A 24,361-nucleotide genomic window follows, 5' to 3' on the forward strand; every position below is an offset into this window, starting at 1 on the left:
GGTGTGTGTGTGTGCTGAAAAAAGCTTGTAAAAATTAAATGCTAGTTTTCCCATCTTTGTGTTTCACTCTTAAAATTGAAGCTTCTTGTAGCAGGAATTGTGTTTTCCTTTCAGTTTTATAACACCGTAACAGATGCCTTTGAATGTTATCTTTGCAAGAAGCAAACAAAACAGCCTCTTACTAAAGCTAATGCTTCATAATTCTCCCTGAAGATTATTCCAAAATGAAGGGCACTGGGCAATGGTAACAAAGAGGATGATGTGATGTTGATATCAAAATTATATCAACGTCAACTCTTCCTGGTGTGTGTGACCTCCAAAACAAACATGTAGGATGGCGGTTTGGTTGGTGGTATTGCCCCCTCCTGGCCAGTTTCAGCACAACCCTGACACTTGCACTTTGAATTCCAGGCAAAGTGGGGGACAAAGCCCAGTTACTGCTCCATTTCTTGTTGTGATGTGGCTGTGTCACAGCAGCACCACCAGCATCAACACATAAACCTTCCTTCAAGACTTCCATCCCAAGATTTTAAGGCACTTTATCAATATTCTCAGATTGTTTCTCATATCAGCTCTTTAGAAAGAGATAAAGATCAATGGCCACGGTTCAGCTCTCGCTAACAGATTTTGGTTGAAGAAATAAAAGCAAGGCTGATTCAGAAACAAAGGTTGTGAGGCTTGTGATGCCACGACTGCAGTAACAGCAAAAAGAGCTGCCTAATGCAAGCAGTGCCGTTGTGTCACTGAGCATCCCCTCCCAACCTCCCCATCACGCATCCAAAACAGAGGGCAGACACAGAAAGGTCTCCTGGAAACTCACGGAGGATGTAGCAGGCTGTGATGTGTGTTGGGGCACCATGTCTGCCATGCTTCCCATGCTGGATGCCACAGCTCAGCTCAGTGCCAAGGGGAATGTACCAGCACTTCTTCCCCTTGAAGCCTGAGGGGAGAAGCAAATGCACTAAATAGAAAGGAAAGAGTTTTCTTAGAGGAGAACAGACTTACCAATGGCATGTCTGAATATAACCAAAATAAAGGAGGCAAGTTGCCACCTTCTACAATGTACACATTTTTGTATTTTCTTCCACATGTGAAGTGTGTACCATGGGCAGAATTCCTCTGAAACATGTGTAGAAAAGGTTCCTCATGACCTTGGTTTACGCTGCACATAGGATCAAATTATCTCTTCCCATTTGTGGAGGGGGAATACAAATTCAATATATGCCAGCCAAAGCTGTACTGGTCACCAGTGTCAAATATTCAGGGTATTACTTGATTCAGTGCATTTAGCTCAGACAGCAAAGATTCATGAATGATTTTAGGAAACAATTCTACGTGCTGACATTTAAATTTAGGAAATTTTCTGGTAATCTATATTTTCTTTGCTTAGTCTTCCTTTAGAAGTCTGAAAGGGGAAAGGGGAGTTTGGAAGAGTTAACAGAGAAGATAATGGTACAATTCGTTGGGAAAGACTGAGTCACTGAGAGTCATTTAAAGGTGGCAGGAGAGTAACCTTTAGGCAGATTGTCACTGTTGGTTGTGTCATCCTGGTGCATCGCTAGGGTCTAAAGTTCAGGATAGGACAGAGTAACAGAGTAACAGAGTGACAGAGTAACAGAGTAACAGAGTGACAGAGTAACAGAGTAACAGAGTAACAGAGTAACAGAGTAACAGAGGCAGAGCCAAGGCAAGTTGCTGAATCTGCACAGGGTGGAGGTATTTGGGGACCCATTCTGCAAAACAAGGCTGAGAGCGAGTGAGCAGGGAGGCCACGAGGTGTGGGGAAGGATTCGGGGCCTCGGAGGGGCTGTGTGGTGTCTCTGGAAGCGTGGTTGGTCGGAGGGGGATTAGAGGAAGGGGCTCCCCAGGAGCAGGGCTGGGCTCGGGGAGACCAGGGTTTGGGGAACCGTAGTCCCGGGGTGGGGGACTGGGGTACCAGCAGAGCTCCGCGGTCCCCAGGAGCAGGGCGGGGGGTCGCGGGGCGGTCCCGGGGGCTGCGGAGCCCCTGCGGACAGGGAAAACCAGGGTACCCGTGGGGTGAGATGCCGAGCCCGCCCCGCCAAGGTTCCCGCGCCCTCCGGCCCTACCTGCGCCCGGCCCGGCCCCGCCGCGGCGCGTCGCCGGTCGCCATGGAGACGGAGGCGGGGCGGCCCCGCTCAGGCCCCGCCCAGCTGGAGCGCATCGGGGGTTCGGAGCCCAGGAGCGGGCGGGGGGCGCTGGGGGTCCGCACCCGGGGATTCGCACCCCGGGATCCGCACCCGGGGGTCCGCACCCGGGGGTCTGCACCCTGGGGGTCCGCACCCGCGCTGAGCGCCAGCGCGTTTGTCTGCAGCAGCGGCACGGGAACCCGCCCGCCGGGGGGTGTCCTGTGCGCCCCCAGAGCCTCTGTCCAGCAAGCAGGCAACGGCCTCCCCAAAAAGTGCGAATCTGTTAGTTAAACCTAAAAAATTACATCTTTAATGTTCAAGAAACATTTGATACATTAACACCCATTTGACACCTAAACGTAACAACCTGGGGAAACACACGAGATACGCTGTTAGAAGCTTTTAATATTCAGTGCAAAACCAAGTTCTTCAGAAAAATCCTGTTGCAGAACATGTGGCTTTCACATTTTCTGTATTAAAGGCCTGGTGAACAGGCAAAATTACTGTTTTATTCCTGTCGCTATGCAGAATATTTGATTATCTCTAAGATACACTGTACTTCCAGATACAACACCAAGTACTAGCTCTGTATGGAAGCTGGAGCTCCTAAGGGAATAGGAGATAAACTACCACTCCAAGGCACTCATTAGGAGATGTTTTCTGTTGTAGCTCCCATGCATTCAGAATACAAAAGGGCTCATCCACAGATGAACAGAACCAAGTGATGTGACCACGTGAAAGCAAGTTCCTCTGAGCTGAACACAGTTCTACTCATGTCCACAGCAAAACTGGTTTAACTCGATGGATGTGCAAATTTACACAGCTCTGCATCCAGGAGCTTGACCCTCGTGTTTGTGCAGCTTTCTGCCCATGGCCCCAGCTCTCCTGATGGATAAACTCCCGAGGAAAAACTTCAGTAGCACTGTGCATGCCTCTGCAATAACAGGCTTTTCCACTTAAACTGTTTTTAAAAATGACCTGTTGGAGTCTGCACTCCTAGAAAACCTCCTGAACTATCATCCATATTTAATAATGTTTCTAAAAGATCCAGTGTCTTCCTGTAACATGGAGGGCTTGACCAGAACTGAAGTGTCCCTTTCTAGTTCTCGTAGCGGTGATTCAGTGCAAGGAGGGACATAACTGCTCTCCAGCATGGACCATGTCTCTGGCTGCCCCTCTGACAGCTGGGCCAGCAGGACTGGATGCTGCAGTCTCCCATGCCTCCCTGACTCACTCCGGTCAATAAATCCTCTGCCCATTCAATCCCCCTCAGTCCCAAGGACAGGTTTTCATGCTGGGCATGGAGTAGAGAAAGGAACTTGGAGGAGCAGAAAGAGGAATCCTTGGCACTCAGAAGGTCCAGCCCTTCAAATAACATAATGTTACACCCACTACAAATGAAGGGCCTTCTACTGCAGACCTCACAATAACCCCACTGAGGGCAGCTGGATGGCATGGGCAAAAAAACCCTTTTCAGGTTGAAAAATATACTGTATCCATTATTTAAAAAATGGCCTTCTGTGAATGTTACTCTGGCCTCACAATAGCTGTGCTGAGGTCTGCTGGATAGCACAGGCAAAAAGGTATACAAATAGTAGAATTGGTCCTCAAAACACTTCAATTTTAGCAAACACTGCCCATACCAGCTTTATTTTTGTAATGAGCAGGAACTCCCTCATGCTTTTTACGTTTAGCTGAGCCACAATATGCAAACGTGTACGTTTAGAAAATGTACCAGGCTGTCTATTTTTAAACACTGGCAATAAGCAGGTTATCCCACAATCTGCATTTAGCTGTGCAGATCATTATGTAGGGAGCGAATGTGCCAAGCATTGATTTAGTGCCTGAAGACACTGCTTGGGAGACCTGCTCAGCTGCCAATGTCGCAACTGCCAAACTCAGCCCAGTGACAGAAGCCTTTGGACAATTGCTATACTGCATTGCTAACACTATTTTAAATCCATGAACAGATTCTCAAAGGTGTATCTGGGAGGGTTAGCAGAAAACACCACACAGCCTGTACTTTCTATTGCTGGGTTTTATAACTAAGGCTGACAGTGCAAGAAAAAAATGCAGTCAAAGGCCTCTCTAAAGTCGACCAGGATTAATTCCCAGTATCTCAAGTATGCAGACAGCTGCTGTACTCTAAAGACTGGGTAATTGCCCTAAATATAGGCAGTGGATTTTAAATGGCTGTTTCGCAGTTAAATTGCAAATTTTCCTTGTTTGATCTCCAGGCAGAGCCAAGAGGTCACTGCTCACTTCTGTGCATGTTGGGGTGAGAATGCGTATCTGTACCGCCCGCCAGTGAAAGAAATTGTTCCGTACCCTTCAGTTAATTCTGCATTTCTGGCTTTGGTTTTAGTGTTGTGGAACACTGCCCTTTGAGAAAAGGGGATGCACATAGTGCATGACTGCAGTTACAGCGGCAGGTGATGGAGGAAGACGTTGCAGTGGATACTGTTGAAGGTTTCATGCCATTTCTTCACAGTATCGCACACGTCATTCTGCACATGGCACATGTCCCTAGTCCCAGTATTGAATCCTGGATGCCATGTTCCCAAGTCCATCTGTACAGCAGCACTCAGCTGGTCCTGTGCCACAGCAGGAACTTTCTCAGTGGGGCTGTGGTTTCAACCTTCATCAGCCAAGGAGCAGCTCTGTCTTCTCACGGTGCTGAGATGGGTTGCCAGCTTCGGAGGCAGCTCTTCCAAGGGAAGAGGTGCTTTTTGTCAGCAGAATCAGACAGGAAACTACTCATCATGTGAGAATAAATACATCTGTGTCCTCCAAAGAGAAGTGCAGGTGGAAAACACAGCCTCTCCGCACTTCCTCAGGGAGGCTTAATGTGTCCATGAGGTTAGCTTGCATCTACAGCATCTCTAAGTCGGTGAAGTCCTTTTGCTGCTAAAGGAGGAGGGGACCATCAAGCCTTTTATACCAGGGTCCCATTCTTACTGTCATATTTCAGCCTGGGCCGGGGGAAGTTGAGGGTGGCATATTCTGTGGCATTTTGCATTTGTAAGTTCTTCACCTCTGCTGCAGAGCGCTCCCGGACCTTGCTGAACACCTGGATGTCTGCGTAATGAATGCTGTCATCCTGCTTCACACTCTTGGGTTTACTCACGGTGGCGTAGACAGGAAACTCCGGGACATCTTCGTACGTTGGAACCTTTGGGGAGAAAGATCTCTGATAGGGCATCTCCCTGCTGCCACCCCTGCCTTCCCCAGACCAGGCAGAGACACCCCACACGCTGCCCCCAGCATCATCCAACCCTCTGACACCTCAGGCTCAGGGAAGGTTTCATCCTCCCGCTTCCACTGCTCTTTAGGGGAAAATAATGGGCCCTCATCACTGTGCAGCAACGCACATTGTTCCCACAGCCATTACAGCCTGTACGGGACAAGAAGATTCATAGCTCTGAACAAGCTGCCCCATGTCCTCCCAACCCATCTAGCCTAGGAAGCAGTGGTCAGCTCTGTCTTCTCAATATACAGTTAGGAAAACAACTCTATTTACCTTCCTGCCAGATTGATGCTGTTGAGTCTCATGTCTCACATTAGTTCCTGGAAAAGCAACACCAACAGATCAGGTTAGCACAACTGTTCATTGTTCCACCTTTGAACGCAGCATCTGGCCCATGGGCTCTCCCTACTGGACACAAGTCAACTTTCCTCCTCGTGACACCCTGGACCCTGATGCTGCCTCTGAGGGCGCCTCCAAGAAGAAAGCCTGGGTTTGTTTCTTTGGAAAAAATAAGGTTTCCCAGGATGACAACATGCTGTGGACCGCAATGTTCTTGGCAGAACCTAGGAGGACAAACGCAGCACAGAGAGCTTCCTTGTCAGGCCCTTGGAGAAGTCAGATCCAGTTTTAACTTTGTTATTTCCTTTGCTGCCTGGCAAACATTTTGCCCAGCACGGCCCAAAGACCGCAGGACACAACCAGGCTGCTCAGTGAATGCGCTTTATTCTGGGGGACTGATGTCAGATGGATGTTTGCAGCTCTTACAGGAGTTTGGTGCAGCTTCTGCAACGCGCCCCTTGAGAGTACTCACATGTGTTTTGATATGAGACTGTGGTACTTAAAAAATACTGCGGAAGTCCCTTCCCTCCCTCTTGCCAAGTCCCATGGCACATCACACCCCTTACTTTAAGTTTTAAAGAAAACATGCCTCTTGCTTCTACCAAACTTCTCGAGGAAGGTTAGGTACGAAGAGATGCAGTTCAGTCAGCACTGACTAATGTCATTTAACCAGAGGCTCAGTCACTCCATCTCTTCTTGTCCTCTAAAGCATTTTCGCAAATCCTTACCTTGTTTTTCTTTCTTCCTTTTAAAAGGCGAAGGACACTTCCTGAAATCAGAGAGACGTGTCAGCCATGAGAAGCCCCAGCCTCTGCTCTCATGATGTCCAAACCCAAATGAACCACCCCAGGGTACCACATCTGCGGGCGATGAGAGAGGCCCAAGAAGTGTCTAGAGAAGAACGATGGAGTCAAGCCAGAACCTGAGTGACTCTTGCAGGGAAAAGGTCCAAAGGGGAGATGTAGGGATGCAATTTCTTCTTCTGTGACATACCTACCATACCCCACAGGAACCCAAAGTCTCCTTGCCCTTCAGCCCTGCCAGGCTGTCCAACAGGCATATGCATCAGTGACTGAGTAGATTTAACTGTAGTTTTCCAACTACATTTCTGCAGCTGTATGATCAAAGATGCAGCGTACAGAGCATGATCTCAACTGGCATGAAACCCTTCTCTTAGGGCTAGATGTTCTGACGGCCCCATACCCTGTGCCTTGGCCCCTTGCACAAGAGGCAGCTTTGCACAGACCTTGTGCTAGTTGAGTGTTTCAGACAGTTTTCCCGACCTCGGTTTTCCACTTAAAACACAACCAAACCAAACAACCTATGCACTTAATATCAGCCAAGCCAAATCCCCGTCTCAGCTGTACCTGTGTGACCAGAGACAAGCCAAACACAGCAATGTTCCAGCCATGGTGTGAACAGATGCCAATTCATTCCAGCTGTAACAACAGAGCCAGGAGCTAAGCTCTTGTAGGCTGGTGCTGGCAGGGGAGCGCAGGCTGTCTGGCAGACCAGAGACGTGTCACATTCTCGGCCAGATGCACGGAGGAAATGTTTTCGTTGCGTCACACTCGGAGGAGAGCAGGTGCCAGCCCTTGGGCAGCTCCTCCAGTGTCTGTATGTCCGTCCGGTACTGGCCACCAACCAACGCAGCGTGCAGCTGAGGGGCGCGCACACACAGGTCTGTGTCTCTGCTGCAGCACAGGCAGCAGCCAAAAGTGGGCAGCTAGCACTTTTAATGGGGCTACAGATTTACCAGGTGGTTCCCAAGGAGCATTATATGTCCCACAGCATGTGCTTTTAGCACAGTCCTGACACAGGTGGGAACGATGCAGTGCTGATGCAGAGCTCTGCCTTTGCAGGCTCTTTCAGTTATGGGTGAGCTGGGCAGTGTGTGCACTAATGCCTTTGGCACTCTAATGGCAAAACAACAAAAGAACGAATGTGGGCAAAGAACTTGGAGACCTTCAAAATGATCTGTAATGATTAACTAGACCTGGGAAGCCAAAGGGAGCTTTGGGGAAGGCAGAATGGCCAAGCGCCTGTGCAAAGCAACCAAACACTTCTCATGTCTCTGCTTTGTGCTGCCCCAGAGAAGCACCAATGACCCTCCAGTCCTTGGTGGGCAAAATCTGGGGGGCTGTCCCCTGGATTTAGGGGCCTGGCTCAAGGCAGCCTTGCTTTGTCTTGCAGTGTCTCCCCCTTGGCTCTTGCAGCTCCGCTGTCTCTATGAGCATGCAGGGTCTCCAGGGCTCTCCTTGCCAAGGCTTGCGTGCTAGAGCACTTTACCTCTTTACAGTGCTCATGCACATTGTACAATGTAATTAAAATAACACCATTTGAAGGAAAATCAGCATCCTCTTTTCTGGAAGCTAGGTTGCTGTATCAGCTTTCCAAGCTGCTCTTGCTTGTTTTGGTTGCCTTCCTTTGCAGAGAGTGCATTAGCAGCCAGTGTGTAGGCTGAAGCTATTTGTAGCTGTCTGCAGGCTAATCACAGCCAGGCAGGAGACGGCATCTCCCAGCCTCAGATCTGCAGTAATTAGAACGGATGTGGCAAGGGAAACAAGAGCAGAGCAAACCTCTCTTCTCTTCTCAAAACCAGGTCAAACATGTCGTAACTAACAGCCTGCTAGAAGCACATTGTATTCTGCATGACGGCACACATATCCCTGCTTCTCTGCTGCTTATTCCCTTTTCCCCATGGCAATGTGCGTCTGATTTGTGCCCCACACAAGTTTGCCTCACAGTGGGTCCTGAGATTTGGCATCTTTGCAGCCCACGCACACCGGAGCTCCTGTGTGGTGGGAATAGCTGGGCATGCTCTCCACAGGGCCATACTTGCACAGGTTCCCAGACCTGAGGGCACTCTTGCCTTCATCAGTAACTTTCTTCTGTGAATAAATTTGCTGTAACAGCTCTTCTTTAAAAACTTCAGGAACCTCCCCAGTCTCTTGCTCTTTGCTCTGTCTCCCTTAGGGCCCATGCTTTAATAGTGATCATGATAAGGAACTTCCATCCAGGAGAAGGTGGCCACCTCCCCTGAGCCCTTTTGTATGTCTCAGCTTTATTAGGAAGCCCAGCTCTTTGCTAACACCGCTGTGGTGCTGAGCAAACATCCAGAAATAAAAGCAGTAGAGGTGCCTGGAAACACGCAAACTCAAATTAAGTACCATTTATTTTCCCTCTTTCACCAAGGTAAAGCTACGAATCATGCACATTTCTGCAGTGAGGCTTCAGTGCACCAGTCTGCTCTTGATTGGGGTCCTTTGTAGGTGTCTCTCAAGCCCACGTTACCAGCAGCACATTCCCATTTGCCTTCCCGTCTCCTTGCTCAGAGCCCGTTTGAATAGCCCCTGTAGCACAGGGACAGCCTGGGAGCCTGAGGCCCTTCTTTGTCTATGTGATTTCACATGCAGGACAGGGAATTATGCTCCTGGGCAGAGGGCTCTGCTTTCTCCTCACTGCACAGTCTATAAGGCAGATGTTTGCACTGGAGTCCTATAGGGGCTGTGTGTTTGGCCAGAACTTCACCCTCTGCTGCAGGAATCTACCAGAAGGTTGTAGTGACAGCACCAGCAGAAATACCATCCCAGCTTCTTACTTTCCATGCAGCCTATGAGAAAAGATAATGTGGGACACAAGAGTCCTGGTCCAGTATCCTCATGGGAGCAGAATTGGACATTGCCCCCGAGGAGCCAGTTTGCCACCATGCTGCTCCCCTGCCTGCACCTGCATAGATGGGTGACCACCAGATTCTGGTTTATGCTTCCTTTTGGAGGCAGAAGAGTTTGTGCCTGGCCTGGAACTGTCTGGACCTGAAAATGCCACCATGGCATACATTGTAATGGTGCTTTTTGCACTCCGGAGTCTCTGGCTGTGCCAGTCTGTGCTGTGGCATCGCTCTTCCTACCACATAGCATCAGTGTCTGCCAGATGCAGCCCTGCTGGGGGGAACAAGTCTGTAGAAGTAGAAAACGGGGCTTTTGGTGGGGGACATGTCAATAATCAGTCCCCCACCTCTCACCTGCAGCTCCTGTTCCTAAATCCCAAATTCCTCTGCCCTCCAGCTCAGGACTGGAAGGACCTCGGTCTCCAGAACCTCCTGTGCTCCAGCCACTAGGTGATGCTGCGCCTCTTGTAATTATTAAAAAAGCATTGGTGAATTTATAATACTTTTAACAAATGGAGTGTTGGAGAGAACGTCCTCGGAGCTATATCTGATATTCATGGCTCTCCTGCTTGTCGCGCTCTCAGAGCTGAAAATATTTCCACTTGGCACCGAATGGTGCTCCACTCTGCCCTTTTTCTAAAAGCAGGAGGCCCAGGGCACAACGTGAGCCAGAGGGGATTAAACTGCCATCCTCCCTCTCAGGGAGAAAGAGCAACATCATCTGAAAACCGTGGCCAGGATTTCCCAAGAGCAAATAAAGCCCAGACAGCCATGGGCAGGGAGAGGGGCTGGAGGAGCTGAGAGGAGAATGAGCCCTTAATGCCAGCACTGCCCCGGGACCCCTCCCTGCAGCTTGCCAAGGGGATACCTTACGGGGTCCACCTGGCTGGAGACCACCGGGGCAAGGACAGGGATTTGGGGTAGATCTTTCTGAGAACTGAGCTATTCTCAGCTGCTGGCATGGCTGTGGCACCCAAGCTGCCAGTCCCAGGAGGTGCCACAGCCCGTCTGGGCTGAGAGATAGGAGCAACAAAGCCCTAGTGCCTCCCCATACCATGTCTTCAGCAGAGAGGGGCTGCCCCAGCCTCCCACCACCACCCTGGCACTCGCACAGCAGTGACCCAACGTCCCTACTCAGCAGCGCTCAGTTTCCGTGTGAGCTGACAAGGGGCAGGGCTGAGGGACAGGTGGGAGCCCTGGCAAACCCAGCCCAAGGAAGCAAAGCTCCCAAAGTCCGCCCAAACTTGCGCTGAGACTGCCCAGAGCTTTATCTACCATTCCCGCACCTGGGGGATGCCGTACTCACCACGGTCGCCCGCAGCTGCAGCGATTGCCCATGTCGCTTCTTCCTCCATGAAGCAGAAGTGTTTTCTGGACAGGGAGAGCTTGTATTTCCTGGTTCCTGCTCAGCCCCTGGCTATTCCAAGGGAGTGTCTGGCAGTGTCAGATTTCTCTCCATCGCTGCAGTGACGCTTTGCTAGGCCCGTGCGTGCCATCTACCGGAAGGCTTGCCCTGGGCTCTCTGTGCCCCCAAGGCGTATGCTCATCTCTTGCTACCCGGGGAGGAGAGGGCAAAGCAGCAGCATGCCTCCAGGCCTCAGCCCTGGGGCTGAAATTCTGCTTTCTGAGTTGTATAATGGTTGTCCCTCCGCTATCCCTCTCCCCAACCAGTGCCATCCTGCCGATGCCAGTAGTGATGCACAAAAAGATGGAGGAGGGACTTTAAATGTCCCTGAACAAAAGGAGGAACACCATAGTGGGAGCTTTCAGCGCTGTTCCTGCTGTTGACCATTGCATCTCAAGCAGGATGCGTGGCAAGGGAGGTGATGCCCCAGCAAAGCTGAGAGCAGTCTTGCAGGTCAACTCTCAGCTGAGCTCCAGCATTGCTGCTTCTGCTGCAACTTTGGGGACATTACTGGGAAACCACTTTTTTTAAAGCTACCTAGATGAAAGTGTACAGATTTGTATTTTTGAGAATGACAGGATCCCCTCAGGGACCTTGCATCAATAAGTACCTGCAAAACAGCTCTTAGGCTGTGTTTCAAACAGGAATGTTAAAGCGCCTTTTACTTCTCTACCCCTGTTGAGAGCCTTTAGACTGTGGCTGGTCATTCTTGGGCTGAAAGACCAGTAGCTGATCTCTGGCAGCTAAGAGATAGCTGATACTCAATGCTAAAAGATACCATGTTAATGTAGTCCTCCACTGTACTCCACAGCTTTGATTTGGCAACCAGCTCCGGTTTTGTGCAGGCCTGAATGCCTCATGGGATGTGCTGACAAGTGCCTAAGTTTTAATTCACCCTTCTGGCCAGCTATCTCGGGAACCAGCCCTAGTCCCCCGGTCCAGCTGTATGCATGCTCGCAGCCAGGCTCACAGCATCATTTATCATCTGTTCTAGTGCAGATCAAGGCTTACACTTGTCCAGACGTGGCAAGAGGAGAAGGGTTCTGCTTTGGAAGGACCAAGGGGCACAGCTGGATCCTGGATGAGATACACAGTGACCTGCAGAGCCTGAGTCCTGCTCCAAAACTGTTTCTAAGCATGTGAAATTGCACAGCACAGCCTGCACCACAGCACCCTGGGGACAATTTAGGTTTGGATTTATGCAGGCAGATGGGATTCAGTCCTGGTCTCAACAGGACTGTTTTCTCAGAGCCCTGCAAAGACCAGGTGGTCTCAGGAGTCTTTGCTGTTTGGGAAGCAGCAGAGCATGTGTCTCTGGATTTGCCACAGACACTGTTGATTTAGTGAGACAGTGTCTGTTTTGATTTCTGGGATAACTTGGGCTTTGTTGCTTTGTGGAGGAAAAAAAACCCCAAAGTCTAGGAGCCTGTTCCCATCGGTCCCTTCCACAAATACTGGAGCTGCTGGTTTGAGCTCCACCAGAGAAACAGAAAGGCATCAAAAACATTGGCAGAGCTTGAGAGCATTTGGCTGCCACTCCGCATTCCCTCCTTAGTCTGTGTCTGCAGGGATGAAAGAGAGCGTGGCTTCCAGCACTCCTGCTCAGCAAACCCATCAGGCTATTTTGTGGAAAGCCTGCCAGGGTGCAGAAGAACAGCCCGGTCGCTGACACCAGGCAGTGCCAGCCCCGCTCCCTACATCACTGCTCGGGGCAGTTGTCTTCATGCACTCAGGGATATCGTCTGGGTAACAAGCTGTTCAACTGGCATAGGATGAGCCTGCAAGTGCCCAGAAACAGAGAATGAACTCATTGGAGAGCAAAGACAGGGCTAATAAAAGGCAAAGGAGGGGAACAGAACTGTGTAATGACTACAAATGCTGTGAATTTCTGTTGTAATAGAGTCAAGGTACCTCAGGCGCCAAGTGAATGGGACCACACTGTGACAGGTGTGGTACAGGCACACAACAAGCTGGCATTGTCTATAAAAACAAAGGGGAGAGAGCTCTGAACTGTTTTGGGAACTTTTACCTTAGAATCAACTCCCCGTGCAGTCCCAGCCGTGGCCACAGGCTGTTTTCAGTCCCCAGCATTTTGGCAATCCAAAGGCCCTGTGTTACAGGGTCCAAACAGGGCCAGATGGCATTTCAGGCTCCAGCATGCCATGTCTGCCCTGTGTGTGCATGTGTACTCCTCCAGCCTGCCACTCTTTGCCCAGCTTGCAGGTCATGTGTTGGACATCCTAACTATCCCCAGTCCAGTGAAAATGTTTATTCCAGTGACAAGAGACCTGCAGTGAGTGAGGGGACCATCAGTCCTTCTTACCAGCACAGAATATGCCACATCAGAAACAAAGAAAAGACTTTTATGGTTGCTGTTCTGAAGTGGCTGTGAGTTTGAGGTATCCTTTTATGGCAGCTGCTTCAGGTGGTTGAGTTTCACTAGCCTAGGATTGTCTCTGGAATGATTCTTAATGACTTCGACAAAGCCTATTGTAAAGGTGGTTTTTATTTTGACAGTGTCTGAAATACTCACTAACAGCAGCTTGTCTGGTCCCACTTCATGAGCCGTGTCATCTCTCAGCAGTACAGACTGTGAGTGTGGGTATCTGATCTGCATGGGGAGGGTGATGGGGGCTTAGCTGTCCTCCCGCTTGCTCTCATGAGCCTGGCAGGCAGGGCTGCTCTTAATTTGACTCTGATCCTCCCTGCTGGCAGAGGCCCTGAGAAGCAGAAAATAGCTGCACAGTCGTTCACTCTGGTCTGGATCCCACTTTGCCTGGCAGGGTTGAAAGAGCAGTCTTATACCAGTGCTTCAGCAACTGAGGGGCTGTGCTGCATGGGGCAGGCTCCCGAGTAGGGCATTTCCGACCCTATGTGCTCGTGGAGGCGGGATGCAGAAACCTGCAGGTCACCTTCCAGCACAGAGAGGGAGAAGCTCCATCCATGTGGACCTTGAAACCTCCTCTCCTCTCTGTGGGAGGGCTGCACTGAGGCATGCCAGGGCCTATGGCCCCCATATTTGGCCAGTGACACAGCATTTTGGCTGCTTTAATTGGCTCTGACTAGACAAGGATTGCAGCTGGCACCTGCTGAGCCCTCAGGGCAATCCAAGGCAGCAGCAGCTGCCACCAACAGCGGCACACACGATCCCTCACCCAGCATCACAAGACTACAGAGACATTTCTCATGTAGCTGGTAGCATCATGATGTCTGCAAGGGAGGCCAAATTCATCCCCTCTGTGACTCTACAGAGAGCACCAGGATGCCAGCAAGGCCCTTGGGAACCGATCAGAGCCTTTCCCTTCAGCATTTTAGAGCTCACTCCCCTCACAGGGAATGAAAAGGTCTGTGTGTGAACAAGCCTATGTCCCATAAACTGGAGGGTGGAATCAAGCAGAGACCATTGCCTGGCATTTTTTCACTTGGGCTAACTCCAGCTGCAGGTCTGGAGATGCACAGGGAGCCTCCAAGAGCCCATCACTTTACATCTTTTCTCCTCGAGACCCCTGACCTCTGTGGGCTTCCCACAGCACAAGCAGCTCCAGCTGCACCTGAGCCAGGCCAGCCAGTGACACAGGTGACAGTCCTGGCTGCCCATGGACAGAGTCCCTCCAGGTCCATACTGATGCCATTCCCACAGATGAGCTCAGTGTGAACTCTGCTGCTCTGTTTCCCACATCTGGAGCCACTAAGGCACTGTCCATCCTTCCTGCTACAGAGTGGTTTGGCCAGAAGCAACATGAATCCAAGGCAAACAAGAGAAGATCAGAGGCAGATTTATTCCTTTTTCCTCCTGAGAGCTGCAGGTACTTTTACAGACCAACAAGTACCTTCTATCTCCATGCAAGTCAGATGCCAACTCAGAAGCGAGGCACTGGGATAATGTCTTCCCTCTTCCCAGTACCTTTCTGGGCTAGAGAACAGCAGCTGTTTTACAGTCCACTGCAACACAGCCTCTCAGTTTGGGGTAAGAGTGACCCTTGCCATTTGAGGTGAGAGAAGAGCACCCTCTTTTTTCAATTCCAAGTCCCTTTTTCCAGTCATCAGTCTTAACAAGCAGAAGTCTGACATATATATGGATGCCTCCCAGCCCCACTAAACACTGATGGTGAGAAATAGGGGTCTGGTACCACAGATTCCCCATCCCTATTCCCCCTCCCGTCCCTGTGCAAGCCCAGATCTAGGACCTTTAGGACTCTTCCTTCGCTTTTCCTTCTTCAAGCTGCTCTTCTTTCCCCGCTGGCTGCTCCTGTTGGGTTATCTTCACCTCGTTGACTCTGGCCTTCACCTCCTTCCCCGTCCGGGGAGCCACAATGCTTAAGATGCCATCGTGGGACAACGTGGCTCTCACCAGCAAGGGGTCAACATCCAGCGGGAGGATGTAGGTCCTGGTGAACTCTCGGGAGATGAAGCCATGGCGATCAGCCTTCTGTGGGTGCTGTCCCATCACCTCCAGCAAGTTGTCCACGGTGCGGACAGTGAGCTCATCTGGCAGGAAGTGACACACATCCAGGAACACCTGGAATTTGTGCTCGTTGAGGTTGATCTCAGAGATGCCTCGATCCAGCTGCTTGTTGATCCGAGGCCTGATGTAGTAGCCATGGTACAGGGCAGGGGCTAAAATTTCACATGGGGACACACCTGAAAATGAGACTCAGTGAGGAGTGTGGGGTTTCCAGGGAGGGAGCTGGACAAGGACGGAAGGGGGGGTTGGTGACAGGAGGAAGATGGGGCCTGGCAAACACTTTGGTTTTGCCACCACATCAGCACAGTATGAATGGGGTCTCTTGCAGTTCCTACCTTTGTGTCTGTAAAACACACCCAGAAACAGGTGCCACCCAGCAGCAGCTGCCAGCAAGCCAAGGGCTGGCACCCAGCTTTCACATGGTGGGTGGACAGGGAGGAACCGGCAAGTGCACCGGGTGCTCTGCAGTGCAAAGCCCACAGCCAGGGATGGGCACAGAAAATGCTGATGGCGAAGAAACTGCCCTGAAGAACTAAAGGCCTTTTGTGTGCCATTGTCCAGGGGGCTTTCCTTGGAGCTTTTTGCCTTTTCACGCTGTTGTGCTGGTGCTGAATGGTTCTGCTGCTGCCCACATTCCTTCCCCTCTGCCAGCCACTGCCCGGCTTTGTGCTGAACACCCCAGCTCAGCTTTTCTCCACAGCCCCGGCTGCAAAAACTTCCCCCTCACCACCCTCCCCCCCCACTTTGGAGCATTTTGCTCCATGCTTGCACAGCATATCCATGAATGCCAGACCACTGGGGGCATGAGGGAGAGACAGCAGAAGGCATGGATGGAGGAAGTGGACCTGAAAAGAGAGACCCTGGATATTCCCTCCCGATTTGACCTGGGTTCTTACGCTCAAAATTCTTTTTCTCCAGCTTCTATAACCTGCTCTGGAGCTCAAACTCCCCAGGGGGACTCTACCAGCCCACCTTCACCAAAGGAGAGACAGGTGCCGGGGGGGATCCCATCTCCTTTCTTACCTTCTCCAAAGTTCTGGTCGTAAATCTTGCTAGGATTGGCAAACTCATATTCCGAGCTCATGGGGTAGGCGTGCGGGACAGTCCGTGCAGCCATGGTGCGTCTGGGAAGGGGACCTTCTAAGCACTCACTGCCTCTGAGAGTGAAGGCTGCAGATTGCAAGGTTTTAATTGGGTGAATTCCACAGGGAGGAGTGTGTGATAAAAAGATGGACCAAAATAGCCATGCACACAGGCCCCAGGATGCCTCGCCAGGGTGACGAGGAAAGCTTCTCGCTGCGTTCCAGCGGGGAGCACAGGCGCTGCCTGCAGTCAGGAAAGCCTCGGGAAAATCCCACACTGCCTCCCAGAGATCCCCTCCTCGAGCAAGGGGTGCAAATGGGCATCCCAGTCCAGCAGGGAGGCACAGAGGTGAGCTGAGGGGGGCTGATGTCCCAGAAAGCAGGACAGACCCCAGGATCTGTAGTCACTGTCACATGCGTCACCCACTGTGAGCTTAGGACACAAATCAGCCCCTCCTGTGCCCTACATGACTGAGCTTGAGCTCAAGCCTTTTGTTCCTGTGAGTGGTGAAATACTGCAGGTATAGTTAAGGCGGGCAAGACAGGATCCAGATCCCACTACTGACCCCTCCACATCCCAAACCATGCTGATGCAACCTGGCTGTCCAGTCTCTTCCCTGGCCAGGGCTTTGGCACAATGTAATAAGACCCGGAGCAATGCTTGTGCCTGAGATCATGAGCCCACCAGGGATCTGAAGCTGGCATAGATGCAGTTTTATTGAACTGGGGAGGGGGTATGGCAGGGGAAGAATAGCTCCCCATTAAGCTGCTTGTACTCTGAAACCAGAGAATTCCTTGCTTCCATGCCCATGCAGTATGAGAGAGCAGGTGCACTGCTGTTGATGTAATGGGGAACTGGAGAAGGTATTTACAGCCTGAGCCATTGCACAGGGCAAATTCTGCTCTCTGTTCTTGCAGGCAAGCTCAGAGGAAGAGGATCGGACACTTTTGCAAAGGACTGGTGTGGTTAGCATAGGAATGGTGTGCTTCTGAGCTAGTAATTTTAGTTAAATTGGGAGCTCTCGGAGGCGGACACTAGGCCTGGCCATTTAAGGACAGTTGCTAGGCTGAACCCATTCCCATGATTTAGATTCACAGGCGAGGCAGGAATGAAAATAAATATGTGAATTAAGACATATTAGGAGCATAATTATAGGAAATCAGTTCACTGCAGGCAGACAGAGGTAGCTTGCACCTCTGAGAAGGCGTCGGAGTGCGGCACCGTGGAGGCAGCTGCTGTGCCTGGTTGATCTGTGCTCACAGCCCTCTGGAGTGCTCTGAGGTCACAGTGTTGAGCTCTTCTGCTCTCTCCAGCAAAGTGGCTTCTATAGTGGGCAAAAGATGAGATGTGTTGGGCTGGAGCACTGTGAAGAATGCCATCCTCCATTCACACACACCCCCATGGACGTGCGCTAAGGCAGCGGGGGCTTTCTGGGCTGCAAAGAGCCACACCGCCATGGGTATCTCATCAAAGACCTCCCGGGATGTCTCCTGCCCCCTGACTAAAGCAGGCCTGTGGCTTCCTTTGCCTTAAGCAGGGGCAGAGCTCTTCCTATATCGGTGGGTAGCGTGGGGAGCTGAAGTCTCAGTGCTGGCAACGGGAACAATGGCCCCTTGTCATTTGCCCTGCGAGCCCAAGATAGAGCTGCATTGATCCCGCTGGCATCCAGAGCAGCTGGGAACATCCGCCAAGCTTGCCTGGGACTCTGCAGATAAACAGCACGTGGGGAGCGGGGCGGGCAGCTGGGCAGTTTGGCTTCTTGCTGCCCCATTAGGCTCCTTTTCTTCTTCTCCCCTTCCCCCTCCTCCTCAGCACCGTGTTCAAATCTCCCAGACAGCTACTGGGCACCGCTGAAGGGACCAGCCCAGGAGTGGGACAATAAAATCCCTGACACCACTGTTCAAGAGGCCTGGGGGGGTTGGGGGGGGAAGGCCAAGCCAGCTGCATGGGTATAAATCTGTCCCCTGCTCCCGGCACAGCACTGCAGCACAGTTGTTTGCCAGGCTCCTCCAGCGCACTCCAATGGATATCACCATTCACAACCCCCTGATCCGCAGACCCCTGTTGTCTTGGTTGGCACCGAGTCGTATCTTTGACCAGATTTTTGGAGAACACCTGCAGGAGTCAGAGCTGCTCCCCGCTTCCCCAAGCTTCAGTCCCTTCCTGATGAGATCCCCCATTCTTCGGATGCCCAGTTGGCTAGAGGCAGGACTCTCCGAGGTAATTTTCCCTTCTTAATGCTCTTTGTTATTGCTGTGTGCACATCCTGTGATGGGGCTGGAGCTGGACACCCATGAGAGCTTGGAAGTTGCTTATAGGTGGCTATTAGGAAAAGGCTGGGGAAAAGGATGCCGTGCTTGCGCCTCTGCTCCTCTGCATTAGGCAAGAACCTCTGCATGCATACTGTGCTAATCACTTGTGACTGAGAGCAAGTATTGACATAGTGTTTGGAATAGAGGCAAGCTGAGCGGACTGTATGCGGCAAATGACCGTAAGAGCTGATGGAAGAAAGGAGGAGACCTAATTTCCCCATCTGCTGAGCAAAACTTTCCATCCCACTGTCTCCTGAGAAACAGCCCAGGGTTAATGAGCAGGGCTAGTGGGCTCCTCATTGTCAGGCAGCATGGGAGCTCATGGTTGCTGAGGAAAAGGGGGCCTGTTCTAAAGAATCACTGCTGAGAAGAGCGGCGTTTTTAGTAAGATACAGGACCCAAAGGATCATGAAGCAGCCGTCTGCTTGCTTCAGGGGCTGAGCCAAGAGGTACGCAGTTCAAACAACCTTGCCTGTTCTGTGATTCAATAGTCTTATTTACAAGTAACTTATAGAGTTATTCTAAGCCAAAGGGTGAGAGGAAAGTGTTTTTTTAATCTTTGCATAGTGTTTCCCTTGATTTACTGACCTGTGTCTAGCCCACGGTAGCAGCCATGGTAAGAACCACAGATAACAATGTCTATCTCAGTGGAGAAACCTCCACAAATAGTCTAGAAGGAGAAGGAAGCACTTGGACTTGCAGGTCAAACCATGGAAACCAGAGCTGGCACAGAGGCCACCTCCACATCCTAAAGCAAAGCTGCAGGAGGCTCGCATGGTCCCTGACCATGAATGCTGCAGGGAGGAAGACACCCAGCTCATACAGCAAAGTGTTGTGAACGTGTCCAAGACAAGCAGAAAGTGCAAATTCAACCCCAGGAAGCGGTAAAAAGCAGCATCTGTTAGAGGTGATAAAGTGCGAAACGGAAGGGAAGGAGGTGAGATTAGCAGCAGGTGAGTCAGAGTTTCGGCAGAAGTCTCGTTGCTCAGATAACAGGTGAGCGGAGCGGTAGCATTGCTCACCACTGACACACTGCTTTATTTAAGAACGACAGTGCAGGGGAAAGGCTGCAAACCTGCAGATGAGCTGCACTCAGCTGGACAGTCTGGATTGCTTTGGCTTGAAAAACTGCAAAATCCAGTCACAGGAACTGGAAATCCATAAAAAGAATTGGATGTGAAACCTATATGCCAACTAAAGAGGCAGTTTTGACACATTCAGATTAAGAGAATCTCTTAATCACTCCCAGGGAAAACATTTCTCCCCTGTGACCAAGGGAAAACATTAACGTTTTAGATACTATACTGGTGGGCGTTAATGCAATGGGCTAGCAAGGGACAAAGCCACCCAGATGAGAATCACAGGCTTGAATGGAGGTCAGACAGTGCCTATGTAGGTACCAGCTCCAGTCTTGCTGTATTCTGAGAGCCTTTTAGAGCTGAAATCCTCACCTGCTTTTTTTCTGAAGTTACCTCCTTATTTTGCAGATGCGACTGGATAAGGACAAATTTTCTGTAAATCTTGATGTGAAGCATTTCTCCCCCGAGGAGCTAAATGTGAAGGTGCTTGGGGACATGATAGAAATCCACGGGAAACACGAGGAGCGCCAGGTACTTCTGCTTTAACTGTGCGACTGATAGTGTGAACTTCCTCACCTATGGTTAAACAAGGAGACTGCAAACCAACCCTCTCCTGTGCTCATCTCAAATACTTCTCATGTTTTTAATCAACCAATCCTAATGGAAGATATTCTGTGCAACCTCCCCAGCTGATCCCAGACTGGGCAGTGACAGGGTGGAGATTTATTGCTGATGTTACATGAACTGTGAACTGAACTGGAAAATCATCTTTGAAATGGGCATTTCTGGGCCTCCCTCTTTCTTTGAAGAGGCCAGGAATGCATGGAGACATTCAATAAGCTATCAACAAGCTGTAATAATTAAACCGTGTAATGAATCAGTGTGTTGCCCTGTTCTATTACCATGAGGCTACCTCTTCCTGAAAAAGGCCCATCTATCAGCTTGTAATCCTTAAAAGCTGTGTTCTGCTGTTAGTCATCCCACTGCTTGCTGGCTCTGGAAACCTATGTGGCGATTGGGCAGACAGGGTCAAAAGCCATGCCCAAAGCTGCATGCAACAGGGTTTGCCAGTCCCCATCTCCCTCCCTCCCACCCCACACCCCTGTCTTCTTGCCAGAAGGAAACAAATATGCACAGTAAAGTAGCTACGGCACTAGAATTGTCAGCTCCAAGAGCTTCTGGGGTCTGTCAGTCAGGAAATACAGCACTGCCTGTAGCTGGTGGGAGCCTGATCCCCACGTAGCTTCTGAACCTTTTGGGGGCTAAGAAAACAATCAAGAGCTACAGCAGAGATGAGCTCACTAGAAAGCTGTGTATTGCTAGAACCCTGGCGACCCTCAGGAACAGGTATGGTGGGCACTGCATGTAGGTCTAGCTGCTTCATCTTAGGAACAACTGCATCTGTGCCAGTCTTTGTGTGGCACAAGAGCCGGAATAGGAATCCTCCTCTAAGCAGTGTCCCCGCAGGCACCCGGTGGGGTGGTGTCTCACTTCAGGCACTCTTGGCTTTTGGGCCATGTCATAATAAACACCCTTTTAACTTTCTGAGAAGTTTTCCTTTGAGAGCTGGAGCTTTCTCATCTCAGAATTTATGCAATGGGTCCGTGGTTTAGCTGGAACTCAGAGAACATTTCTAATCAGGGCTGTTCCTTCTCTTCTCCTTTTGAAGGACGAGCATGGCTTCATTGCCAGGGAGTTCAACAGGAAATACAGGATTCCAGACGACGTGGACCCACTGACCATAACCTCATCACTCTCTCTGGATGGCGTCCTGACTGTGAGCGCACCAAGGAAACAAAGCGATGTCCCCGAGCGTACTATCCCCATCACCCGTGAAGAGAAGCCTGCCATTGCGGGAGCCCAAAGGAAGTAGGCTGCTGTCTCGAGTCACCCGAGGAGCCATTCAAGAGCACTTTTCATCAGATGCCAGCGATACTGAATGGCTACTCTTATTATTTATGCTGAGTAAGTTTACTAACAAATAAACCATGAATAAGCAGTTTGTATCTTTTTAATTGAGTGCTGAGGGCAAGGGGATTGCTGGGTCAAGAAAGCTGTGTCAGGTTGCTGTGCAGGGAGACATACCTGGCATTGTCCTGGCTTGAGGGGCAGGTGTGTCCGGATGAGCTTGTCTTGGTGTTCAGAAACACTTTGCTAGTTTCACTTCGTGTACTTTAATGTTTTACAAGCATCCAATTGCACGAGCCTTTTCCTTCAGTGTTGCCAGAGGATTTCAGAGGGTTTCACAAGCAACAGAAACGTTTCTCTAGCAGACACTGGACTGGTAAAACAACTTCATGACAATCAAAACCCACTCGAAGTGTGGGTATTAGATAACAACATATTGGAAGACAACCATATCTCAAATATCTAGAATGACTCGTGTTATGGAGAAGCATCCAAGTGCTGCAACAAATTCAGAGCAGTTGCAGGTGAAAACTGCATAGCTGCAGTAAACAGAGATATATCCAGAGAGGAGGAAAACAACCTGCTCCCACAGTGCAAATCGCATCACTTTGAAACTATGGTGTCAGTGCCCTTAAAATAATGAACAAGGTCTGATGTCTATGGTATTAATCTGATTTATGCTAATGCTGAGTGGTACAAAACACTACTAAGTCGTTGTCTGCTTAGCACCTCTCTTCAAAGGGCTAGGAGTATAAAGGAAAGTCTCTATTACTGGCATTGAATTTCTAAAGTTCATCTCCAAAAAGGACAGAATGCCACAGACCTGTTGCACTGATCATCAGGCTCAGTTGTGACCTGACCTGTTTTCTGTGTTCCTTGTACCTGCTAAGACAGAGGTTATATTAGAAGGGATCAGCTTAAATTTAAAATGAACAGAGAGGGCATCCTGCTTCCTCAGCTTTAAGAGGGAAAAATGAGCACTCAGTGATGTGGGGTCACTTATGAATACCCAAACCCCACCTAATTGCCAGGGTCTAGTGTTTCCTATTAGCTGGTTCTAATAGGCTCTTCCAGTTAAAGTGTTAGTTGGGCTTGACTGACAAGGCACAGGGTGACTGGTGACTTGCAGTCATCTCTACACACAGAGCAAATGACCGATACACACTCAGGTTACAAACAATACAGCATACAAAACAGGAAGAAAGTTTTTCACATGACACTACGTTTGGCTTTAATATGTGGCAGATCTTTGTGCTTGAAGAACATCCTCGTAGCTCTGCTAGCAGACAGGCCTCCTGTTTTTCTGAAGGCATGGTCTGCAGATTCTTTCCATCCCTGTTGCTTTTCCTGTATCCTTCTTGTTCCTCTCTGAATGTTGGACACAAGCAAATGCTGCCATAGGGAGGCCTGTAGTCTATTGCATAGCTGGACTGAGCAGGTTGAACAAAGGAGGGTGCAGCTCAGCCTGGAAACCAGTGAGTTTCTTGGTCAAATCCTAAAAGAACAAACACGCCAAAAACCTTGACGAGGTGCAAAATGCTAAGAATAGATCCAGAAAGTGCAACTGAGGGAAATCTTTTCTATAGAGTAATGTTTTGTTAGGCTCAAACCCAGGAGCAAGAAATGGGAATTTTGAGTGAAAGCTCCTTGAGGACAAACATGGTGAGGTTAGCTAGACAAGAATACTTGAAATGCAAATACCATTGCCTGAATGACTCGAAATACCTGTTCTGTGGTGGCGCAGGAGCACAACTCAACAGTGAGGAAATGACAGAAAACAATTCTGTCGTGTCTAAGCACAAATGTCATTGAGAAGCCATTTTCATTGGCGGTGCACCTCCAGCCATACTGGGAAACCTTCTAAGTGCTGTCCCAGTCCACCCATGGTTCCCCACAGCCAGCAGCATGCATTAGGAGCCATGGCACGAGTTGTACAAACACATCTTGAATGTGATCTGGCAATAGAAATCAACAGCTCCCTAGGATCAGCTTGGATCTCAACAGTGGGTGACATGACATGGAATGTTGTCCCTTCCACCCCCATGGTGACCTGAAAGGGAATTCCTATGCTCCGTGTGACAGGGCATCAGAGAACTGTGTTCCTTGTTGATGCCAAAAAGCTTTTTTTGGAGGGGTTTGGGGTAGGAGGGGTTGAGGCTCAGGGAGTGGTAGGTATCTGTCTTTCTGAACCATTATACTGCATTTCTCAGCTTCAGATACTGAATACCTGCCAGACTAACTTACCCACCCATTGAAAGAGACAAAGTAATTTACTTAAGTTCACGGGGACTTAATGCATGAACGAGGACCAGCCCACACAAACTGTGGGTCTCTGTTGGAGCTTGCCTTTGCCAATTTTAAGCATCCCGCTGTCGTTACCCATGTGACTCCCGAAACACTCTCGTTGCCCCGTGCAGCAGCTGCGGGCACACGAACAGAACCGCCAGCATCTCTAAAGCCGCAACTTGAAATTACAGCTCCCGGCCTCGCCAGGGGCGCCGGCGGCTCTTTGGGCCCTGGGCAGAGGCTCCGTGAGGGGCAGCGGCTGCCGACAAAGCCCTGGGGAGGCCCGCAGGGGACCGGGGAGAAGCGGCTCCCACGGGGCGTGGGGGACGCGTCTCGACGCCACCAAGAGGCGGTGAGCGAAGCGGCGGCCCCGCTGGCCGGCAGGGACGTCATGAGGCAGCGCCGGCTCCGGGCTGGCTG

At 50.4% G+C, this 24,361-nt stretch overlaps 3 protein-coding genes across 3 annotated transcripts; 1 reads left to right on the top strand and 2 right to left on the bottom strand.

The window, feature by feature from the left end:
- Positions 1 to 5,082: 5,082 nt before the first annotated feature.
- On the bottom strand, positions 5,083 to 10,741 carry LOC308048617 (uncharacterized protein C11orf52 homolog; the record flags this gene model as incomplete). The annotated part of the gene is made up of 4 exons (XM_080357854.1): positions 5,083 to 5,319; positions 5,668 to 5,714; positions 6,462 to 6,502; positions 10,710 to 10,741. The coding sequence occupies 4 exons, from the start codon at positions 10,739 to 10,741 to the stop codon at positions 5,083 to 5,085; spliced, it is 357 nt and encodes a 118-aa protein (XP_080213980.1).
- A 4,256-nt stretch (positions 10,742 to 14,997) lies between these two features.
- Positions 14,998 to 16,482, bottom strand: HSPB2 (heat shock protein family B (small) member 2; the record flags this gene model as incomplete). Its single annotated transcript, XM_080357896.1, has 2 exons — positions 16,297 to 16,482; positions 14,998 to 15,449 (listed from the first exon to the last, which is right to left on the bottom strand). The coding sequence occupies exons 1-2, from the start codon at positions 16,388 to 16,390 to the stop codon at positions 14,998 to 15,000; spliced, it is 546 nt and encodes a 181-aa protein (XP_080214022.1). The 5' UTR covers positions 16,391 to 16,482.
- Positions 16,483 to 18,378: 1,896 nt separating this feature from the next.
- CRYAB (crystallin alpha B) lies at positions 18,379 to 21,620 on the top strand (the record flags this gene model as incomplete). The annotated part of the gene is made up of 3 exons (XM_080357913.1): positions 18,379 to 18,576; positions 20,156 to 20,278; positions 21,417 to 21,620. The coding sequence occupies 3 exons, from the start codon at positions 18,379 to 18,381 to the stop codon at positions 21,618 to 21,620; spliced, it is 525 nt and encodes a 174-aa protein (XP_080214039.1).
- Between the last annotated feature and the right edge of the window lie 2,741 nt (positions 21,621 to 24,361).

The sequence above is a fragment of the Nesoenas mayeri genome (genome assembly GCF_963082525.1).
Source record: "Nesoenas mayeri genome assembly, chromosome: 22".
Taxonomy (NCBI): Eukaryota; Metazoa; Chordata; class Aves; order Columbiformes; family Columbidae; genus Nesoenas; species Nesoenas mayeri.